This window comes from Silurus aristotelis (assembly GCF_946808225.1).
Source record: "Silurus aristotelis genome assembly, chromosome: 28".
Taxonomy (NCBI): domain Eukaryota; kingdom Metazoa; phylum Chordata; class Actinopteri; order Siluriformes; family Siluridae; genus Silurus; species Silurus aristotelis.
The window spans coordinates 6,161,700-6,183,106 of NC_139601.1; the positions used below are offsets into that span (position 1 = coordinate 6,161,700).

The 21,407-nt window shown below is 37.5% G+C and overlaps 2 protein-coding genes and 1 long non-coding RNA gene across 3 annotated transcripts in view; 1 reads left to right on the plus strand and 2 right to left on the minus strand.

Annotated features, from left to right (window-relative positions):
• The window catches only part of rassf5 (Ras association domain family member 5), a 46,861-nt gene extending 44,100 nt beyond the window's left edge, over positions 1-2,761 (minus strand). The window contains exon 1 of the mRNA XM_083534216.1: positions 1,879-2,761. Within this exon, the coding sequence (XP_083390342.1) occupies positions 1,879-2,584 (706 nt within the window). The 5' untranslated portion in view covers positions 2,585-2,761. The remainder of the gene's footprint in view (positions 1-1,878) is intronic.
• Positions 1-21,407, plus strand: part of LOC310722062 — a 456,255-nt gene that overhangs the window by 186,594 nt on the left and 248,254 nt on the right. The window lies entirely within an intron of this gene.
• ikbke (inhibitor of nuclear factor kappa B kinase subunit epsilon) lies at positions 6,175-20,748 on the minus strand. The gene is made up of 21 exons (XM_083533879.1): positions 20,554-20,748; positions 18,608-18,708; positions 18,335-18,472; positions 17,759-17,894; positions 17,124-17,305; positions 16,426-16,586; positions 15,769-15,879; positions 14,499-14,678; positions 14,076-14,272; positions 13,800-13,858; positions 13,601-13,692; positions 12,798-12,899; positions 12,358-12,415; positions 11,645-11,757; positions 10,617-10,693; positions 10,169-10,208; positions 9,982-10,083; positions 8,886-8,982; positions 8,396-8,487; positions 8,160-8,231; positions 6,175-8,078 (listed from the first exon to the last, which is right to left on the minus strand). The coding sequence occupies exons 2-21, from the start codon at positions 18,695-18,697 to the stop codon at positions 8,009-8,011; spliced, it is 2,169 nt and encodes a 722-aa protein (XP_083390005.1). The 5' UTR covers positions 18,698-18,708; positions 20,554-20,748; the 3' UTR covers positions 6,175-8,008.

Consider the following 21,407-nt stretch of genomic DNA (forward strand, 5'->3'; position numbering starts at 1 on the left):
ACAGCACTTGCCACAGGATCATTTTACTATTGTGAACCTGCTGGCTGTTGCAGGCCTGTTTAGACACACATACAGGAAAGCTATCAGCTATAGAGAAAGCCAAAATCTCTCCTGCACACAGTGTAAGAGAGGTTTATATGAGATTCCTTTGGTTCTTGACATGTTATAACCTGTAGCTACACTTTCGCTACAAGACAGTGACCCACATTTAAAACGTGAGCGGAAATCATGGAAATAACATTCAGACCATCTTACAGATCTCTAACAAATGCCTTAAAGTTTTGGGTTATTAAATAATTCATATTAACTCATGTCATTCAGTAACATTATTAGAATGATTTATTACGGTTATTAGAGTAAAAAGGGAAGAAAATATTAAGTAGTTTTGGAGTTTATGGGGTTAGTTGGGTGTTGTTGGAAGTTTAAATGATTGTCATAAGAAAGGAATGCTGGTTTTTATCATTGAGGGAAGAAAAACAGGAGGTGACAGAGTGAAAGTGAAATCCTATTTTAATTAAAATGAAAGCCTAGGATACTTGGAAGCAACATTTCTATCTCTCTCTCTACTTTACTTTCACAGTTCTATCATTCAAATGCAAAGTATACCTATCTCCTTCTTACTTATAATTCATTTTACAAAACCTCAATTGATGGACTCACAAGACTCCATGAAAAACTGTTTCCAAAAAGGCTGTGTGTCCTCCAAATCATGTCTTTCTAGCTAAAAAAAACGCCCATTAATCCCCTATATGAGTATTTAGGTCGGCACTAAAAGGGATGCTTTTAAAATTCACATTTTCTGCTCTACTTTCAAACAGAAACCAAGGACTCCATCATGCAGACACACAACAAAACATCAAGCCCTCGTGAGTGATAGCTGTGGGGCTGTCAGCAAAAGACTTACAGTGCAATTCAAAACAAACTATGACCCCTACTGGGGACATCCCCTTCTACTCAATTCTTTTTGCGAAACCCATTGGATTGCGAAAAAATAAATAAACAGCTCATATCTGAGGGCATTGTTCTGATTAAATGCTCTGAGTTGTGACATAAATCGAGAGATACAACAGCCCCCTAAGGCAGGAAATACCAGATGAACCCACAACGTCTCCAAAGCTGGGGTATGTTTAATTATACTCCTAACTCAATGATTGATAATGCTATAATCGCTGCCTCTTGTTCCTCCTTCACACACAGTTGTCCTTAGTCCTAAGGGAGAGATAAAAGTGATGTGTTTTTTGAAGGGATATTTGGAATGCCTTTCTAGGAAAATGCTGCCTCCACGTCCCCAATTGTGCTTTTTGAAAGAAATAAAAAGTACATTTCTGACCCATTTTGTGCCTGTTATACATGTGCGGATGGTCATTATTCATTCATTCATTCATTCTTTCATTTTTTTAATTCATTCTTACACACTCTGCTTTAGGTAGGAGCTGACACCAGATGATAAGTGCCGATTGCAATCACAGTGCACACACATTTGCACACAGGGCAAATAAGCCTAATCACTTCACCTTCTGATATGTTTACTGAGGTGGGAGGTAACCAGAGAACCAAGAGGAAACACATGGGGAGGACATGTGAACATCAACAATCAGGGTAATCAATCCTACATAGCTGCAACTCTAGATTCAATCATGCCCAGGAAACTGATTTACTCCCTGAACTATCTTACACATTTGTCACATTTGGCAAATTAAGATTCAAAGTAAGAAGGCAGATCTACAACTATTCACACACACACACACACACACACACACACACACAGATACAGAAATAAATCAAAATAGCTATGCAGTAGTTATTTTCTGGCACTGTAGTATGATCAGTGTCAGAAATTGCCATTACTCTTCACGATTATTCGAATATTCGACTTACATTCGCACCGGAGTGCAGTGCTCTTGATCAGCCGGCTGCAGGCGTCGCACCAGTCCTGCGTGACCCTCCGTGGGGCAAAAAGGTGGCCTTCTCCTTTTTCCTCTTTCACCCCGAAAATGGACCATGCCTGCCTTCTCGGCTGTTCAGTCCGCATAAGCCTCACGACGCCGCGTCTGCCTTGCGTGAGCCGCTCCAACTGGATTCCTTCCAGCGTGTCCGCTTCTGTGGACAAGGACCTGAAGTTCTTGCGTTTGCCCCCTGTCCGGGGTGACAGTTCGCCGTGGGTTTTCGCCGAGCTCCTTCGCGGCTGACTTCTGACGTCACCGTTGTTGTTCGCGTTGTTCGCGTTGCGCGCGTCGGCGCGTCGGTACCGCGTCTGCTCCGCGTCGCTGCCCGGATACTCCAGTGCGCCCTGCGCCACGGGGACACGGTCTCGCGTCCCTTTCGTGATACGTGGCGTCTCTGCGTCGCAGCTGTCGCTCGTCTCTAAGAAGACCGTGTCTGAAGATGAACAGTGGTCTAATTGCACTTTCGGTCCTGGTACTGCTGGTACTGCTCCGACTGCCGCCGCGCGCCCCCGCGGCATCTTCTCCCGCGACGATTTGCGCATTAATTTCTTACCCTCGCTCGCCAGTTTGCGGAAGAACAGCTTCTCAGAATCGAGGTGGTGCCGAGCCGGGTGTTGCTCTAACGTAACGGACGCCATCGCCTTCGAAACGAGGGACGGCGACGTACGATGAATGGCAATGATCGGTGGCGGAGTCGTGACGCGTGTGGATGCGACAAGTATGAAATGGCAGCGAGTCGGAGGACGCGCTCTTAAAGAAGACGCGCCTCTGCGCTTCTGACTGCCTACGCGCACTCTCCAGCTTACAGCCACACACACACACACACACACACACACAGCTCGTGAAGCACAGTGTCACAATCGATATTGCATATTTAAAACAAGTTTTTCACCATCTGAGGGAGTTTTATTGTACTGTCACCAATGGCTTGCTCATAAGGGATAAACTTATAGGCAGTAACCCTATACATTCATATTTTATCAACTATTTATTGCTTTAAAGCTGTTTTTTGGACAATGGCCATCTTTAAAAGCACTGAACAAATAAAACTACATTGAATTTGCTTTACATTTTATTCCTTCTTTAACAAAATACAAACATCCTCTCACCCTAACTCACATTTATTATTCAAATCTACAGTTTTATGTGTAAAAAGCCAGTTAAAGACTTTTGTACCTGGCTGAATGAAAAATCTGAGAACGGTCAGCCTTCTCTGCTGGCCTAAAATCAGAATCACTAACTGACTTACATTTACAACTTAAATTCTAATATTTGTTCTATCAAATTGTATTAATTTATTCCCAGTTTATTCTCTTCATTTCATAGCGTTTCTCTTGACTGCACTGCTTCCAGTACGTGTATGTGGATGTTAGATTTTTGTCCAATCAGATTTCAGCCTCTATGTGCTGCCATTTCAATCTAATCTGCCCAGAGCCTTCACACTCAGTAGTGCTGGCCAGTGTACCTTAAACTATATTAGCAATGGGTCTGTTTCTTTAACCAATCAGATTTCATATTCGCCTCACAGGGCAGCTAGCTGGCCCAGAATAGAGGCAGCATTTTTCTGTCCTCTGATTGGTTGGTCAGAGGGAAACTGTTACCTCCAAAACACGTCTGTAGCACCCTGCACACAATAATACATTAGAGTTAGACTTTCATATGCCTATGGAGGAAGAGAAATTGACTTGGTCTCAGACATACTTAAAAATCTATTTTGAAGAAAAGCTAGACATCGTGAGGAGGTCGGCCAACCCTGAAGCTAGTTAGCTTGTCTCAGCCCGGGAAAGGGTTTGTTCACCACTTCCAGACCAGTGAATACGAGCGGTACTACTGGATTACAGCCTCTGAGGAGCGGTGCAAATTATAAGTATGCATCTGTGGTGAGTAGGTTGTATTTTGTTTTATTTTACATTTTTTATGTTTTTGTCATGTTATCAAACAAATATTGATTCTTAACTGCTCCAGATGATGTAGGTGGCACAGTTGCGGTTGTATTGTGGAGGTCTGTTGCATGCTTAAGTAAAATGGTATTCACCTCCATGTGAAATACCTCTTTCTCTGTAATGTCACGCGTTGTTATATTGTGTTTTTGTAGAGTATTGATGGTTTCTAAAATCGCAATGTGATAGTGGTGGTATTAGGAGGTGGATTAAGTTGGGTAAGTCCCCACTGAAGGCCCAGGTACCAAATGCATGGCCTGCCACTGATATATATGTGTATGTATATTTATCATTCTCTCAGAATGAGAGGTAAGTATACTTCAAGGCTCTTCTCTGTTCTGTCATCGAGGTGGTGGAATAAACTTCCCCTAGATGTCCATACAGTGGAGTCCCTGACTATCTTCAAGTGACGATTGAAGACCTTCCTCTTCCTGAAACACTTAAATTAGCACTTTGCACGTTTGCTTTGTAGAATTCAAGAGTTATATTTATATAAAGTTTGTAATCTGGTGTACCAGTGTAGATTTATTCATTGCTAGAGACTCAAAGCACTTTTGTATGTTGCTCTGTATAAGTGCGTCTGCTAAGTGTGTGTGTGTATATATATATATATATATATATATATATATATATATATATATATATATATATATATATATATATATATATATATATATATATACACACACGTGTAAAAAAAAACCTGTGAACTCACTTGCATGGGTCGGCTGAGAAATAAAAACATTGCTGTAGTTTAGTTAAGTGTTTTAGCATTTTGCAGCTTGTTGAAGATGACGCCAGTGCTTTAGGTTCTCTTGAATGGTAATTAGTAGCTAAACCTCGTTTCAAACATGATTTAATCACTGCAGAAAAACTCGACTAAATCGACTTACGTTTATCACTGAAGGAAAAATCGAGGTAATTCACGTTAATTTAGGCTGAAACATGACTTTTTTATGAACCATGAAATATTTCTGGAGCACAATAATAATCTTAGACAAACCGTTTCTTGTACAGTATTTCCTATTTGAAACCAGAAGCGAAACAGTGTTTTTGGAGGTTCCTTTAAGGATTCCCCAAAGAAAAGTGTGTACTTTCCTAAGCGTGAACTCAGCGACATTGTAATGGTCAAAGTCCAAAACAGAGCATGTCAAAAATAATGGCACAGACTACAAATGTATGATCAGCCAGTATTTCATTTGTGGAATGGTTCTTAGGGTTGGCCCTTTTGGGAACCCTTTAAAGTAGCATTCCTTTCGATAGCCAGAACCATTAATCAAGCAAGAAACCCTTGAGGCATCTGTTTTTCTATGAGTGTCAGTGGAATTCTTAAGTGTGTCTGTAAAACACAATTGCTGAAATGATTAAATACATGTGTGAAAATGAGCACTTTGTAAATTCTAGTATAATTTCAGAAGATAAGACGATTTGATGTTATTTTGTATTATATTGTCATGCCATTTATATGAATGTGATTGGATACCTCTCTTATGACATAATGCAACTGGTGACGTGCCGTTCTGACACCTCTAATTTGTGTTGTTTTGCGGTTTGGGACGGTGCCTGTGTGAGTCTGTTAAGCCCACACTGTAGTTTCCCCAGTAGCCACAGGACTTCCCCTGCATGTGGCATTTTCCCCTTTTAGAAAACAACATATAATACCATGTTCTATGGTTCTATTAATTTTCTCTTTCTTAAAATATTTTCCAAACAATAGGCTATTTGTTCCTTTCTAAATAAAACAGTTGACTTCATTCACTTTATTATATTTTGACAAGTAGTGCTTGGCCATTGTGTGTAACTAGATGTTCCACTAATAACCTGGGTGGACTGAAGAGGCGATGAATTGTTCTACATGTTAGTAATTTTTCTTTTTTTTTTTAACTACAGTATGATGCTCATTATTCTTCTTGTACAACATTTTAATAATTATAATGGGAGGGGAAGAAAAATCCTTAGCATCATGTGTTCTCTCCACTGAAAAAATCTCCAGTCAAGTCTGTCCCCTATCTTTACAGTTCACACCCTTTCCTGCATCAGGGAGTCCTCTCTGTGGATCCTGAGACTAATTAAACAGATCCAAACTGCAGGCTTATCTATCAAAGCAACACCCGTTAGACCAATAAACGTGACAGATTTAGTACGGAATATTTTACTTTATACATTCCTGAGCAATAATCAGCACAGTGTAGGATCTAAATTACCAAAGGCATCAATATTTAATAGTGTATGTCTAGATGATTAAGTAAAAGTGCTGGTGTGTGTAGAAGTGCAGCAACTTTCTCAGCTCATATAACATTCACATTTATTCATTTGCTGGACACTTTATAGGTTTAAAAAAAAAGAATAATAATTATAAGACAACGACATTTAATCCAAGCATCTAAAAGCTGACATGTGTCCACTCATATATGGACAAACGTATCAGGACACCTGACTTTTCCAGCAATTTGTGGTTCCCAAACTGTTAACACAAATGTAGAGGATCTATGAGATCCAAACCTGTTCCACCATGACAATCCCCCGTGCACAAAGTGAGCTAAATGAAGGTATGGTTTACATGGGTCAGATTAGAGGTCTTAAGTGGCCTGCTGTAGAGCTCTGAACTCAACTCTAGAGCACACTTTTGGGATGAATTGGAATGCTGACTGCACCCCAAGCCTCCTCACCCTACATCAGTACCTGGTTTTATGAGCACAATTCTCTATAAAAACACTCCAAAATGTAGTGGAACATCTTCTCAGAAGAGTGGAGGAGACAGCTATTGGGTCTAAATGTGTAATGGGATCTTCAAAAAGCACATACGAATCCTATTGTCAGGTGACTCCAAACATTTGTCCATATAGTGTACAATAGTACCCAGTATGTATATAATAATCAAAACGTACTGTCAAATAAGCAAACTTCAGGTGTGACTTAAGAAAATATCACTAATAACAATATAAAAATAAGATATTTGTAATAATTATTATTTTAAAGGATATGTTAAACAGAAATTATATAAGTGGTTTAGTTTTGTAACATAATATACTTTCAAGTAACCAAGTAAAACATTTTACTACTACTAATAATAATAATAATAAAAACTACAGTACAAGCAGCATTTTAAGGGGCCAAGCACCCAGATTCATTCACAAATGAAATAATGCAAATAAAATTGTTGCATAAACCATCACAAAAAAAGCAGTGCCAGAATTTTAGTTCAAGACTATCAAACATGATTTGTCAGTTTGCTCATCAAGTGTATGTTTTGACTAGAGGTCGACCAATGCGGGTTTTTTTCTGGCCGATGCCAATATTTAGAAATCAGGGCAGATGATGGCCGATATATGATGGCGATATTTTTGGCCGATATGTTTGGACGATTTTTTTTTTCTCCCTTCATCCCATAAAATCAAACAGATAATTAAGAAGTGATACAGAAAATTGCTTATTAAAACAACACGCCTCTCTAATTAGTGCAGTGGTTCACAGGTTTACAACAATACAGTTCCAAAAAGTCCCAAATGTTATTTGGATTCTCTCTCCAACAAAAGTAGCATTAAAACTGGCCGACGGTTAGTCATCAGGCAATGTCGGCGGTGGTGGAGTGTCGGTTGGCTTTAGTTTTTTTCTGTGTGTTCACCACCGTTGGCTCTGGTCGGACGGCGTCAGATATTTTTCGGCAAATTCGACATGTTAAACTGGAGGGGAAACTCATCAGCGAGAAAGAGAACTCCAATTGGTTATTTAGCTTAGCGAGTCAGCACAAGAGAAAAAAAAAACTCAACTGAAAAGAGCAAACAATGATGGAGTAAAGAGGGAACGCACAGACCCTTGTCATTCTTGTCAGACATTTGCATGAATGAAAGTCAACAGTACAATTTTTTTGGCGTTCATGAAATAAGCAAATAATATTTCCAGATATACACAGGTTTACAAGGTGTGTGAACTGTTCATTGTTTGCTCATCAGCATCAAGATCTTGATCTTCACACAAGCAGCAACAGAGAGCCAGAAGCCCATAAATCAGTTTCGCAAAGTATTTTTGCAACATGTTTCTTCACTCCTGAGCTCATCCCTATTTTCTAGGCCATATCTGGCTCTTACTGTGGGCTGTTTACTTTGGAGCTCTTTAGGATCCTTATGATCCTGTTGATCCCGGCTGTGGTAAACTCGGTTTGAGCACCAAAGTAGAATTGAAAGCTCTGAGACTGAAAAAAAAGAACATACATGGCGGTATATAGGATTTGTTTTTTAAAATCAATTGTTTCTTCTTGGGCTTTAAAATATACCTTTCGATTATCTGGTTGTTAGTTTGCAGCTCTCGAGCCACCGCCTCCATCTCATCCCTCAGTCTCTTCATCCTGAAATGCAAAATAGCACCACGGATCATCAATTCCAGTCCGTGATAAACGTCGCTACACTCCTATAATCCTGTCCAGCTTGACCAATCAAAATAGTGGACCGTAACTCACGGTTGTAAATTCCTATTTTACTCAGAAAGCTGTTTGGTAATCCACAGACCCACCTGAGAATCATATTGTCTCGATTTTTCATTCCGTCATTGCCTTCTGCTCCATCTGGTCTCTGAAGTGCTATAACTAAGGCTCTGTCCAAAACCTGAACAAATGAAATGGGTTTTGTATAATAAACACATTATCTCTTTACCTGAATGTTGTGCTCAACACTACGGAACCGGAGAACGCATGATTTTGATTGGCCAGAAGTTTTTGCTTTACTTTGTATAACAACCACACCTAGTACACAAGTGAAATAAGCTTTATATGGTTTTTTAACTTTAAGAGAGAAAAATGTTTTGCTTCTGAGGGAACAACAGTTTATAACTGGTATAAGTTCTCCAGGTATTAAAGGACATAAAAATCTTTGCTTTATAAGCGGAATAAAACACGTAGGGATGTGGTGTTATTGAACAGAAATCCACTTCAGGTTCAGATTTGTTCATGATTGCGTATTAAACATTTTTTAACACAGTAAAATGTATTGGGTATATAATTGACCTTTGTCTGCTGTCCTTCACACATCTGCAGTTCCCCAATTAGCTGTAAGAAGAAACCGCTGAAGTGTTCTAACCGTGACTGAATGTCAGACAATGCACTGTGGAAATACATACACATGCAAAGAGAGACACATTGATAACCATATTACACACTGGACACTATTTAGTCATGAACTTATAAAAAAACATACAGTACCATTCAAAATTAACCCATTGCAAAGAACTCCTATTTAGACAATCAGTTCCTTTAACAAAATGAAGTCTCATAACTAAAGACTCATAGTTGAAATGTTTTGAGTTGATTCTGTACGATTAATAGTTCTAACATTCAAAGGGTCAGAAAGATACGTCATACTGTGAAACCCCAAATTATTCCCTTTCAGTGGAACACACCAAAGGGTGCTACAGGGAACCTATTTTCTAATAGTGCTAATTAGGTGACAATAAAAAAAAAAGAAAAAGGTAAATAACCTGGCATTCAGCACACTCTGCCTTATTACAATTCAAGACTTTGTGAGCATAAGATAAGATTTATACATGCTTTTTAAACATCTCATAAACATTTGATCCCTTGATTCTGGAAGATGTTCCACTAGCTTCCACTAGTTCCACTATACTGGAGTATAGAGTGTGGATGTGGAAATTTGTGCTCATTCAGACAAAAGGATGTTTGTAAAGACAGATAATGATGCAGGATAAGGAGGCCTGGGGTGCAGTCAGGGTTCCATTTTATTCCAAAAGTTGTCAATAGGGTTGAGGACCTGCTCTAGAGCAGGTTTCTCAAGATATTCCACTCCAAACCATGTAAACCATATCTTAATGAAGCTGGTTTTGTGCACAGGGACGTTGTCATGCAAAAACATGTTTGGGTCTCCTAGCTGAAGTGAAGGGAAAATTTAAAACCTTACACATCCAAAGACATCCTATATGATTGTGTGTCTTCAAATTTCCAACCTATGGCTGGAAATATCAGGTGTCCCATTTATTTTGTCCATATAGTGTGTTCCCATAAAGGCTACTTTTTATGTTGATTGTCCATAAGTGTACAATATACTCATTATAAATGAACAGTGATGATGTAATCAGTGTGATCTCACCTGCTCCATGTCACCTCTACAGCCAAAACCTCCTGGTACCTTTGCAGGCAGTCATCCCGAAACAGAGCTTTCACCTTCTTAATGTAGGTGGACAGGTTAATCCTATACACAAGGCACAGCAAAAGCTTTTTTTTTCCAAAAGACGGCAGCATGTCGATAAGTGTTTACTTCTGATCACGGTACTCACTTTTCAAACTTGTGAATCTGCTCATCATTGTAGTCGAGCTCTGAAGGAAAAAGAGCAATAGAATTAATGTTACTAATAACTTCTGTGCTTTATATAATGTTATAAATTATTATATTGATATAATTATTATTATATAAAGTATGATGAGAGACATGGTCTCTGTTTCATGCCTGACAAACTGAAATTTATATCTACACACACATAGGTAAGGTTAAATTAGTTTTTCAGTGTCGACACTTAACTTGTGCTGTTTCTAAAAAAAAAAAAGTATAAGCTTTCCTCATGAAAATTTTAAAATCCTCATCAAACATGTTCTCAGCACACCCGCTGACTGGAAGGACCTTCCTGTTTCACTAGAAATACCCAGAAGCTCAAAAATAGACATTCTCACTAAACTTTAAACATCACATACTATACGTAGTACTCATAAAAACACATATTTACTCACTTCCAATTTGTCTGTCTTTGCGGTACAGACGATGTACAGCAACAATCTTCTCAAGAAGCACCTGCATCTTCTGTATGCTGCATCATCACATGAATGTCATTAAAAACTCACAGATTAACTTAGTACATTTTCTAGCTGTCTTGGAGGTGTTGCTTTAGTATTTCTAGAGCAGGGGTCACCAACATGGTGTCTGTGGGCACCAGGTCCCCCGCAAGGACCACATGAGTCACCCTTTTCTAAAAAATAGCTCACCATAGCGCCACTTACCAGTGAGCTGCAATCTGCAATTTGTTGCTATTCTTTTTTTTTTATCACAATTGCATTGCTGTGAATTTGAAAAAGACAATATTAAAATATAGATGACTAGATAGATGATAGATGAATATCATTAATTATTAATAATAACATATAATTAAAGGTAAATTGAGCAAATTTGTTATTTCAGAAGTGTGTCTCAAACTGGTAGCCCTTCACCATTAATCGGTACCCAAGAAGTAGCTCTCAGTTTTGAAAAGTTTGGTGACGCCTGTTTTAGAGCATCCTCCTTCCTCATAAATACTTCAACTGTTTTCTAAATCACAACATGATGCTCTCCACCCCCATGTTTCACAGCTAGATGGTGTTTATTAAATTAATAACCTCATCCTTTTCTATCTATGCATTACAGGGATGATCTTTTGGCCAAACAGTTACATTTGGCTAAATTCGCGCTTTAAAAATGTAGCCTTATATTTTAAAAAGTGGTCTTGGGGCATCTTTCCTCGTGATGGTAGATGTCCATATTTTTGTATATGATGCCTTTAATTCATTCACAAGCTCCTTGTCGTAAACAAAGTAGATGCTAAATGACTTAGTAAAAAAATATTTTAACATGAAAATGTTCAAACTGGGATAATAATTGGAATGAATAACTATTTTTTAAATAACTTTTAAGTATATATAAGCTATTGTTCCAAAATGACAAACAGTATGGCCTAATAAACATGTTTTGCATATGGGGCAAAATGTCTGGCTTATCATTTAAGTACCATTTGTCCTCAGTCAGTGTCTTGAAGTGCTCAGCTACTTCAACATGCAGTTGCTGCAGCTTGTTCTGGAATTCTCTGATACTGCTGCCATACACAGGTAGTTTCTCATGGATCTGGAGTGAGAAAAATGTCATCTTCAAAACCTCACACTGCCTAAAAATATTAAATGATTTATTAAGATTGAGAGATACCTGATAACACAATTCTATACACGGTGACAAGAGAGTGCCATACTGTGTATTGCTGTATAATATGTTGTCAGGTATTTGGAGAATTTGGTTTTAAATCCCAAACCAATGAATGCATGAGATAAATAAAAATCAGTTTTATCGTGTCAGGATAAAAAAAAATAAAAAATAAAAAAATAAAATAAAATAAAATTATATATATATATATATATATATATATATATATATATATATATATATATATATATATATATATATATATATATGTGTGCATTTTGTTAAAAAAAAAATAATAAAAAAAATTAAATAATTAAAAAAAAAAAAATATATATATATATATATATATATATATATATATATATATATATATATATATATATATATATATATATATAATTTAATTTTTTTATTTTTTAACAAAATGCACATATATATATATATATGTGTGCATTTTGTTAAAAAGAATTGAACGGTCTATAAGATTATAGCTCTATAATAGGTATTTCATATCTGCATGATTCTTACCAAACTAAGTTTCTGCATGTTGTCAGAGGAAAACGATATATTAAGTGGAACCTGGCTTCTGCAAGACAAAAGCAATAAAGAAATGCTTCAGCAAACATCCCACTGACTATTTGAAATATTTGAATTAGGATGTAATGAATTAGTAAAATGACAACGTATATCATGTATACGCCTGGGCAAAGTGGGCAAGCAGGTTTCATGTACTGGCTATTACAGAGTACGCAATCAGAATGTGCAACATTTAAAACTTAAAGTTAAGATTAAAGATAATGATCATACACTGGTTTGTTTTCATCAGCTTGCATTAATGTACTTATTAATTAACTCAGCATACCTTATTGCAGTATGTTAGGTAAGACGTTACATATTTTACTAGTTAGTTCATTGAGTTTTTAGTCTACGTGCTAACAGTCTGTGATATTAATATCACATGCCCTTACATTGCGTCCAGTGTTTCTTCTGTGCTCACGCAGGACAGCAGCTTCATATTCACCATCCCGATTTTGTGTGCCGTGTTACCGCATTCAATGCGAACACTTTCACTGCAAATGAAGGAAAGAAACAGGTAGTTACAGTAAGAGCTGGATGTGTGAGTCCCCAACATCTTGAGCCGTTTCCAATGATGTTCACACTCACCAGTCATTTTAATAGGAATGAATGTACACCGTGTTATATTTGTGTAATTATTTAATAAGTACATGAAAGTGGCACAATGCTTTAAATTATGGAGATACAGGTAAAGGGCTTCACTTCACTTTCATACACTATAGTCTATAGTGTTTATGAGAGAAGACAGGTGGCCAGACTTTTCTGAGTAGACAGGAAACCTACAGTAACTCAAATAACATTGTTCACAATAGTGGTGAGCAGAAAATTATATTAAAACATTCAATATGTCAAACCTTCAGACAGATCAGGTTTCATTTCTGTCAGCTGAAAACACGAAACACCCCAAGGTCAAAGTTAAATGTTTTTTCTTCAACTGAAGTTCTTTAACTGTATCTACATGACTGCATGTCCCTCACTGATACCACGTGTATGGCTGGTTTGGACTCAGGTTTGAATGGGCAGGTGTAAATGTAATTTAATCGTATTATTTCCAATAAATAATAACATTTTTTAATCAACATTCGCAATGTACTAAATACAATATAAATATGGAATTCCTAACAAAAAACCCCAATGCATGTGCACATAATCTATATTATAACTGTCTACACACGATACTGTAACTTTTACTCACATATAACTATAAAATCCCTGTAGAATCAGGTCTCTGTGTTTGTGTAGGAGCCGCATTGTCTGGAGGAATTGGTGGATCACCCCGACTAAGGTCTGTGGAGAAGAACAAGAGGGTCTTGTGCTAGATGTTTAGTCACAAATTAATAATGAATTTTCTCTTCAAATGCAATGATGAGCACAAAGCAGGCTTTCTTTACTACCTTTGAGAAAGTGTGGTCGGCCATGACGTCAAACCTGGAAGGTAAAACCGGGATCTCGGCTAGAAAATACAAGAGTAATAGGCGGGGCTTAGACAGATTCGATCCATGAGAAGAACTGAAGACTATTATCAGGTCAAGAAACTCTCAGAAATATCCCAATAGAATAACATGAGAAACATACATCTATTTTATGAATTTGTTGTAACACATATAGCAGAAACCACTGCAGAAGATTCAATTATTATGAAACCACTAAATATGATTCAGAGTTCCTACGCTCTTTGGGGGGCAGCACTGCGATTTTCTCGGCTCGTCTACTGAGCAGAAAGATGGGTCGCTCTGCAGAGGTGGGCGGCAGGTTGATCAATTTCATGCTGGGCTCCAGGATAAGTGGGTGTCCTTGGAACAGATAATGCTGCTTTTCTGCTCCTATACCCGTGTGAGCCTGGACTTCTTCAAAGAAGACTGCGACGCTGAATTGAAACGAATGAGCATTAGAATGTGGTTTTATGTGTGTTGACTATGCTGCCTTTTCAGACTAGAAAGCTTCTTCTGGTTTGAATATTTAAATATATATAAATATATTGAAAATATATTCATAAAATATATTGAATATTCATTATTTGAAAAAGACTTAACAAAATGGTTCATTCTGAAGTAATTATTACAGTACAGAGAGCGAGCACCAGCAGTACTAACGTGCTATAAATGTGGATATAGATTGTGTGGGCAGTAGCTTGCTGAAGTGAGAAGACGTGCACTTTTAAACGTTGGAGGATGTCTATGGTAGCAGCAAAGAACTGGTCAAACCCCCAGCATTTCTCCTGATTGGCCTCTAGGATATTGGCCAGCACTGGGACCAGGTGCATTTTCAGCCCTCTGAAACGACAGAATAAAATAACAATGACATTCAGTACTGCGAATGATAACAATGGCACAAAACAATTACTTCCAGGTGCAGCTCATGGAAGGGTCGATGTTAGATAACGGTGAGAGCAAATCATCTGTCCCTCAAAAGCCACAAGAATATTTAAAACGTTGTTATTTTTGTAGATGTAGTTGAATAAATGTTCAGGGTTAAGGTAATGGCCTACGATTATAGATAATGAAGCTCTGAAAATGTTTTCCAGGTGCCACACATAGAAATAAAATTTTTGTAAGTATGTAATCACCATCTGAACTAAGAACATGGCATATCCTTGTTGTTTTTTATACAGTCTTTTGAATGCTAAAATAAAATGCTTATAAAGCATTGACACTAGAGAGTCCTTCTGTAATTGTGCAATAAACAATCTACAAATCTACAGTGTTCTCCAATACTATTGGATATCAAACAACTAAAAACTAAATATTAATACAAATATATATATTTGTAAATATATATGTGACACAACTATTGTCATAGTCTTTGTGCTACCTTCCTTTGAGAAGATAACAGCTCTGAGTCTTCTTCTATCATGCCTGGTGAGGTTGGAGAATACATGGCAAAGGGTCTAAGCCCATTCCATCATACGAAATATCTCCAGATCCTTAAGATTTTTGACATCCATGCTAGAGGACTTTCTTCTTCAATTCACACCACAGTTGTTCAATGGCTGGTAAACCATTTACAATTTTAATCATTGGAAGATTTCACGATATCAGCAGTTTAAAATTTTCTTAATACTGTTTTAATGCATTTGTTCTTCTTCTTGTAATGTGTGATAATGTGACTCATCCATCATGCAAATACATAGTGACTTACCTTACCGCCAACACTATTAGACACATATTAGTCAACACATTCACATACTACCGGCACCTATTTGCTCATCACTGTATTTATTAGGTAATATGTTGCGCAGTACTTCATACAATACAATACAATGAAGCTGTGAGTTATGAATATTTCAAACAGTTCCACCTGCAGACTGAAAATAAACAGGGCTAGAGCTCGAAGCTCTACTCAAAACTCATCTGAAATACTCACTCTGAAAGCTGGCAGCAGTGGGGCAGATGATAGCTCCACTCTATGGGTCCCTTTTCTACCTTCTGAACCCCTGAGATAGCTCCCTCTGGCTTTTTAGTGGTGATCTTATACCTATGTACAAAGGAGATATGTACTGTAATAACAGCTTTAACACCAGTAATGATTAAGTAATAATTGAAGATACTCTATATAGTTGACCTAGTGTTGGGGGATCCCCATCAGGTAATCCCCAGCTCTTTATAACAGCAGCTCAAAACAATATAAACTTTTAAAATATTTGTCTCTTCTTTCAAACCAGCCTTAGGATTCCAGCAGAAGCATCATCATAAAAAATAATTCCTTTCAGCACATAGGTATAATTCACTTACACTATATAAACAAAAGTATTGGCACACCTGACTTTTCCATCAATACTATATGTGGTTCACAACCACAAAGTTGGAGGCACACAATTGTCTTTAGATAAAGTAGCACCCAAATCTATTCCAGCATGACAAAGCTCCTGTGCACAAGGCCAGAACCATTGAAAATGTGATTTAGATGGGTTGGAGTGAAATATCTTTGAGTGGTCTGCTATAGAATTGGAACGCTGACTGCACTCTAAGCCTCCTTCACCCTACATTTTTAAGTAATACTTTCTATTTTTGTTCCCCCTACATTATCGGTTTGTTCTTGCGTGGTCCTCTGTATGGAATGAAAGGCAGACTGCCGCTTGCAGCGTGGTAAAAAGTAACACCAATGCTCCACAAATCCACCGTCACGCCATAAGACTTCTGCTGGGGCTTCCTTAAAACTGCACGCTCGTACATATCCGGATGCTTCATATGAGAGAAAAAGCTATACGTTAGTCTCTGTTTCACCAAATCCCAAACTGTACTCTATTTTCTATTGTTTTAATATTAAAGTATTATTATATTATAAAGTACACCATACATATGGATGCTGCATATGATGGACCAGCTGTACATTCTAACAGACAAAAAGGTTAATAAGGTCCAGCTCATGTATGCCCAAATAATTACAGCAAGAAATATATATGAGATGGAGAAACTAATCTTGGGTCAGTTTTAATCTGCAGCCTTGACTATGAGTATAAATCACATTTAAAAACAGACACAAACCTGTTCACATGCTTCGGAATGCAGTTTTGAGATAAAACATGTTGCAAGAACTAAAATGGTTTCATATACTAATCTCTTTAGGTCGGTATGAATGCTTTGAGTGACCAAAAATGTGATCAAATTCAAATACAAATTTGAAATATCAAAATGTTTACAAAAATTTTTACGAAAAGTTCATCTAGTTAGAAAACCTGTTTCAAAGTCTAAAGCTTGCCCACAGTTTCCAGGTCTTACCAGGTACTCCTCCGTGCCATAGATGGACATAAACTTTTCGTCATCATCCAGATCCCGAGCTGCACCGAAGTCTGTGAGTTTATAGACTGAGCATCCGTCCTCCCCCACCTGCCTCATAATGTTGCCGGGCTTGATGTCTCGATGCACCACACAATTCTCACGCAAATGGTTCATCCCGTGAACTGCAAAATTGGACCAAGGATCATTCGTGAAATAGAATACCTGATTAAAGGCTGCTGTGGATAATCTCATTTGGATATTGTAAAGACTCATGCTTGCCAAAAACTGAGCCTATGCCTAAAATGTTGGACAATCTCATTTGGAAAATGCAGACACATTCTAAGAACTGCTCCTGCAATCATAAAGACTGTACTGTGCTCATTCCAGGACTCTTTATTTATTACATTTTTTAAATTATATTTATTTATAGCATGATTACTAGGGCATTATTGTTTCTTCTTCTTCTTCTTTCGGCTTCTCCCATTAGGGGTCGCCACAGCGGATCATCGGTCTCCACACCCCCCTGTCCTCTACATCCGCCTCTGTCACACCAACTACCTGCATGTCTTCCTTCACCACATCCATAAACCTCCTCCTTGGCATTATTGTTTATAGCGCTAAAAAGAAATACTTACCCACACATTGCAGCACTATAAGGAATTCAGATTCAGGCAGGCCAAATGCATTTTCAGGCTCTTCCAGCAGATTCAGAAGACTTCCTCCTGAACAATACTCCATAACCAAAACCTTCTGTTTTGGGTTCCCCTGAATCTACACAAAAGAAAAAAAACACAGTGAGATTAAAAAAATTTTATGCAAAATATTATATGCATTTCTATTATTTTTGATAATCAACATGCTTTTGACTGATGAATTTGTGCACAATGCGATTAGGGGCTGGAAATGTTAAATAGGAGCTTTTTGGATACAATCCATGTGGGTGCAACATTTTTTAAACATTAGAGATCTTTCTATAAGTCCAAGTGACCTAATGGTACAGTACATTATTGAACTAATTAGTAATAATGGTTAAAAAAAAAACATTGAATGGAAAAATCACCTTTAACTTACAATTAAGCCAGAATATGATGAAACCATATATCTGGAAGGTGTGAGATTTGGTCCAGAACCAAAAACACATAAATCACGTCCACACAAATGAAGGCGTACGGTTACAAAAAAGTACAACAGATAACCATCAAATTACTCACCTCCTCTATGGTGAAGAGTTTGACGATGTTGACGTGATTCAGCCTCCGTAGCATCTCAAACTCTCTTATTTGCACTTCATATGGTCTGCTGTAGCTGGCAATGTTAAACACCTTCACCGCAACCACTTCGCTTGTTTTCTTAAAAAAAAAAAAAAAAAGGGGGAATATAAGCAACACTCGAGTCATTTTCGGAGCAGACAGTGTATATAGAGCAGTACATTAAATGTCTCGGTCAGGAATGTTAGGTAAAAAAATGTCAGAAGGCAGATATACTTTATTTCGGGCTTTGTAGACATTCGCGGTCGCCCCCTGACCGAGAATATCTTCAGTGGTCCAAAGATGGTTTTCTGTACTTGCTGTCATGGCGGTTTAACCTGTGAACAAAAGAAAGAAAAGTTAAAAGGAGTTGTAAATTAATTCTTGTATATACGTAATAATATGTGTATTAATATTTAATTCAATAGTTGTTCATTTGTCTCTATAAAAAAAAGCAAGAAAAAAAACCTACACAATCAATTCTAAGTTATACATAATTAATAAAACAAGGTATGGCATAAAGCAAGGTATAGGTTATTGGAAAATAATCAATGACAGTGTGTGGTTATGAAGCCCAATGCTAAGTAGGGGTAAGTACTAAGATTTAGACATAGACTCTCCCACTATAGGTAATGTAACAAGCATCTCTACAATGTTTCTGGTCTTTGCCCTGGGACTCTGCATCCTCCCATGTGATGTTAAATACCCACAGTTCTTGGATGAACATTCTTCCCCATGTATTTAGAGGTCTTCATTTGCCAAATGGTTCTGCCGATGTGATTGCGGCATTGTGTATCTGATGGTTCCCCGTTGAAGGAAAGTCAGTCATTATCTCTTGTGGGTGGCCATGACCTTCAGCTAACACATACCACTCATTCAGAGCACCTTGCTCGTGATCGAAAACCAGATAAGTCAGACTCTGCAGAAAGACATCACACTTCTTGTTGATTCCCTTCCAAGTTTTACCAGAGTAGCTCGCCGACATTACCGTGATAAAAGTGCGCTGCTTACTCTTAAGGAAGATGGATGGCGATAACCAGACATTGTCCATTCTTAGAAAGACAGGTGTTGCACGCTTGGTGTAGTATTTGACGCCTGCCTCCGGAATGCGAGATCATATTAGCCAAATATATGAATTCCTATAACCGTTCTATAACCTGTAGCTGCAGCACATCCACGATCCCCTTCATTCTACCGTTTGGGTTCATGTTCATGAACACGAATGATTACATTTCTTCCACATCCCACACAGTTACATTAATGTGGATTGTCTGTGAGACAAATTAGGTCCTGTTTTTATTTACTCTACAGTAGCAATCTTTTTTATCTACTCATAGAACTAGTTAAAAAAAAAACACAGATGCTTGTCATTTCAGGTATAAGGAAGACTTTCTAATGGTGCGTAACAAACTGCTACTGCTACAAAGCACTGGGTTCTCAGAAGAAAACTTTTTCACATCGCTAAAAGAACCCAGTATGTGAGCCAAAAGAACAGCCTGAACTCAGCCCTTTCTGGCCCAGAAAAAATTTGCTATCTGGGAACTTTTTGGAACTGTTTTGAAAAGTCACACTTTGATATGAAAACGAACAAAAACTGGAGTCGACAATTAAACAACTTACAGGCTCAGAATTTGAAAGGTTTAACTAGAGGTAAAATGACAATACTGTAAATACCTGAGTGCTTGTTTTGAAACGTAGTGCTATGGTATAATGGTTGAACTGCTCGAAAACCTTTTACACACATTTTGATTAAAAAGCAGATGCTCCTAATTTTGGAAGCCATTCATTAATTTAAGGCATAGATCATTTATTAAAAAAAAAGAAGTGTGTTTAATAACAGAAAAAAGACATTAAATAAACACTAAAAGAGCTAAACAAAAAGAAAACAAGGTGATACAATGAATCACATTGTATAAGTGCCACTGTAAACAGGTCGGGTAGAGGAACAACACAAACAAAACATTTGACCGTAACATGACACAATTTCTTATAAATATGAACCTCAGATGTGTATCTTGGGTCCTTTCCTTCTTTCCTAAATGTACTTAATGTAATATCTTATTTAAGCCTGGCTAATGAACCTTCTTTTATATTCTATATCAGTTGCTCTGTTGATTTCATCCCAACTTCCTCTCGCTGCATTTGTTTAGAGAGCCCGAATAAGGAAAAGCATACACACTCACCAATTAATAGACAACATCAGATGAACAGGCAGGTCCAGGAACTTCTGATCCACGTCAAAATACCGAGATTTCTCAAACTGAATGTACAATTCACACAGTTTCGTTTGACAAAAACAAAACAAAACAAAAAAACACTTTCCGTTTGACAAGCAGGAACTTCCTCGTTGTAGCTCACGGGAAACTTTCTGCATGCACAAATCAAGTTCTTGGAGCGAAAGGGGTGTGATTAAACTGGACAAATCAAACCATACATCATTTAAAAGCATTAAATAAATAAAATGTACATGATTACTTATTTGCTATAATTATTATAATGCTTTCGGTTCTGCAAGGGGGGTTTCAACGCTAAACAGTTTATTTAAAGTTGCACTGCAACTTTTGTTGCCATCTGGTGGCCAACATCCATCATTACACATATGAATAATACAATATTAACAATACAAGGAATATTGGATGAACAGAGTTAAGAGTCTGCAGGAGGCTTTAGCTGGGGGTTGTGAAAACTTGGGTTGCGGCACCAACAACAGCAATTATATTGGATAGAATATTGCACTTGAAAAAAATCTTGTTGAGATTAAACAAATCTTTAAAAAAAATAAAAAGGTTCATACACCACTTCTGCAGCAGATCTTCTATCACATATTATGTAAACTATTTTGCTGAAGGCACTGCACCAGAAACGACAGGAAACCAAGTTAGTTTTAATAGACACCAATTTTTTTTTATTGATTTTTATATTTCAATATTAACCATCACTTTTCTAAAGAAAAGAAAATCCTTTTGAACGTTTCCAGACATTTGGTCGCATGCCTAAAGAAATCCTTGAAAAGTATGTAAATGTGCACATGGATAAC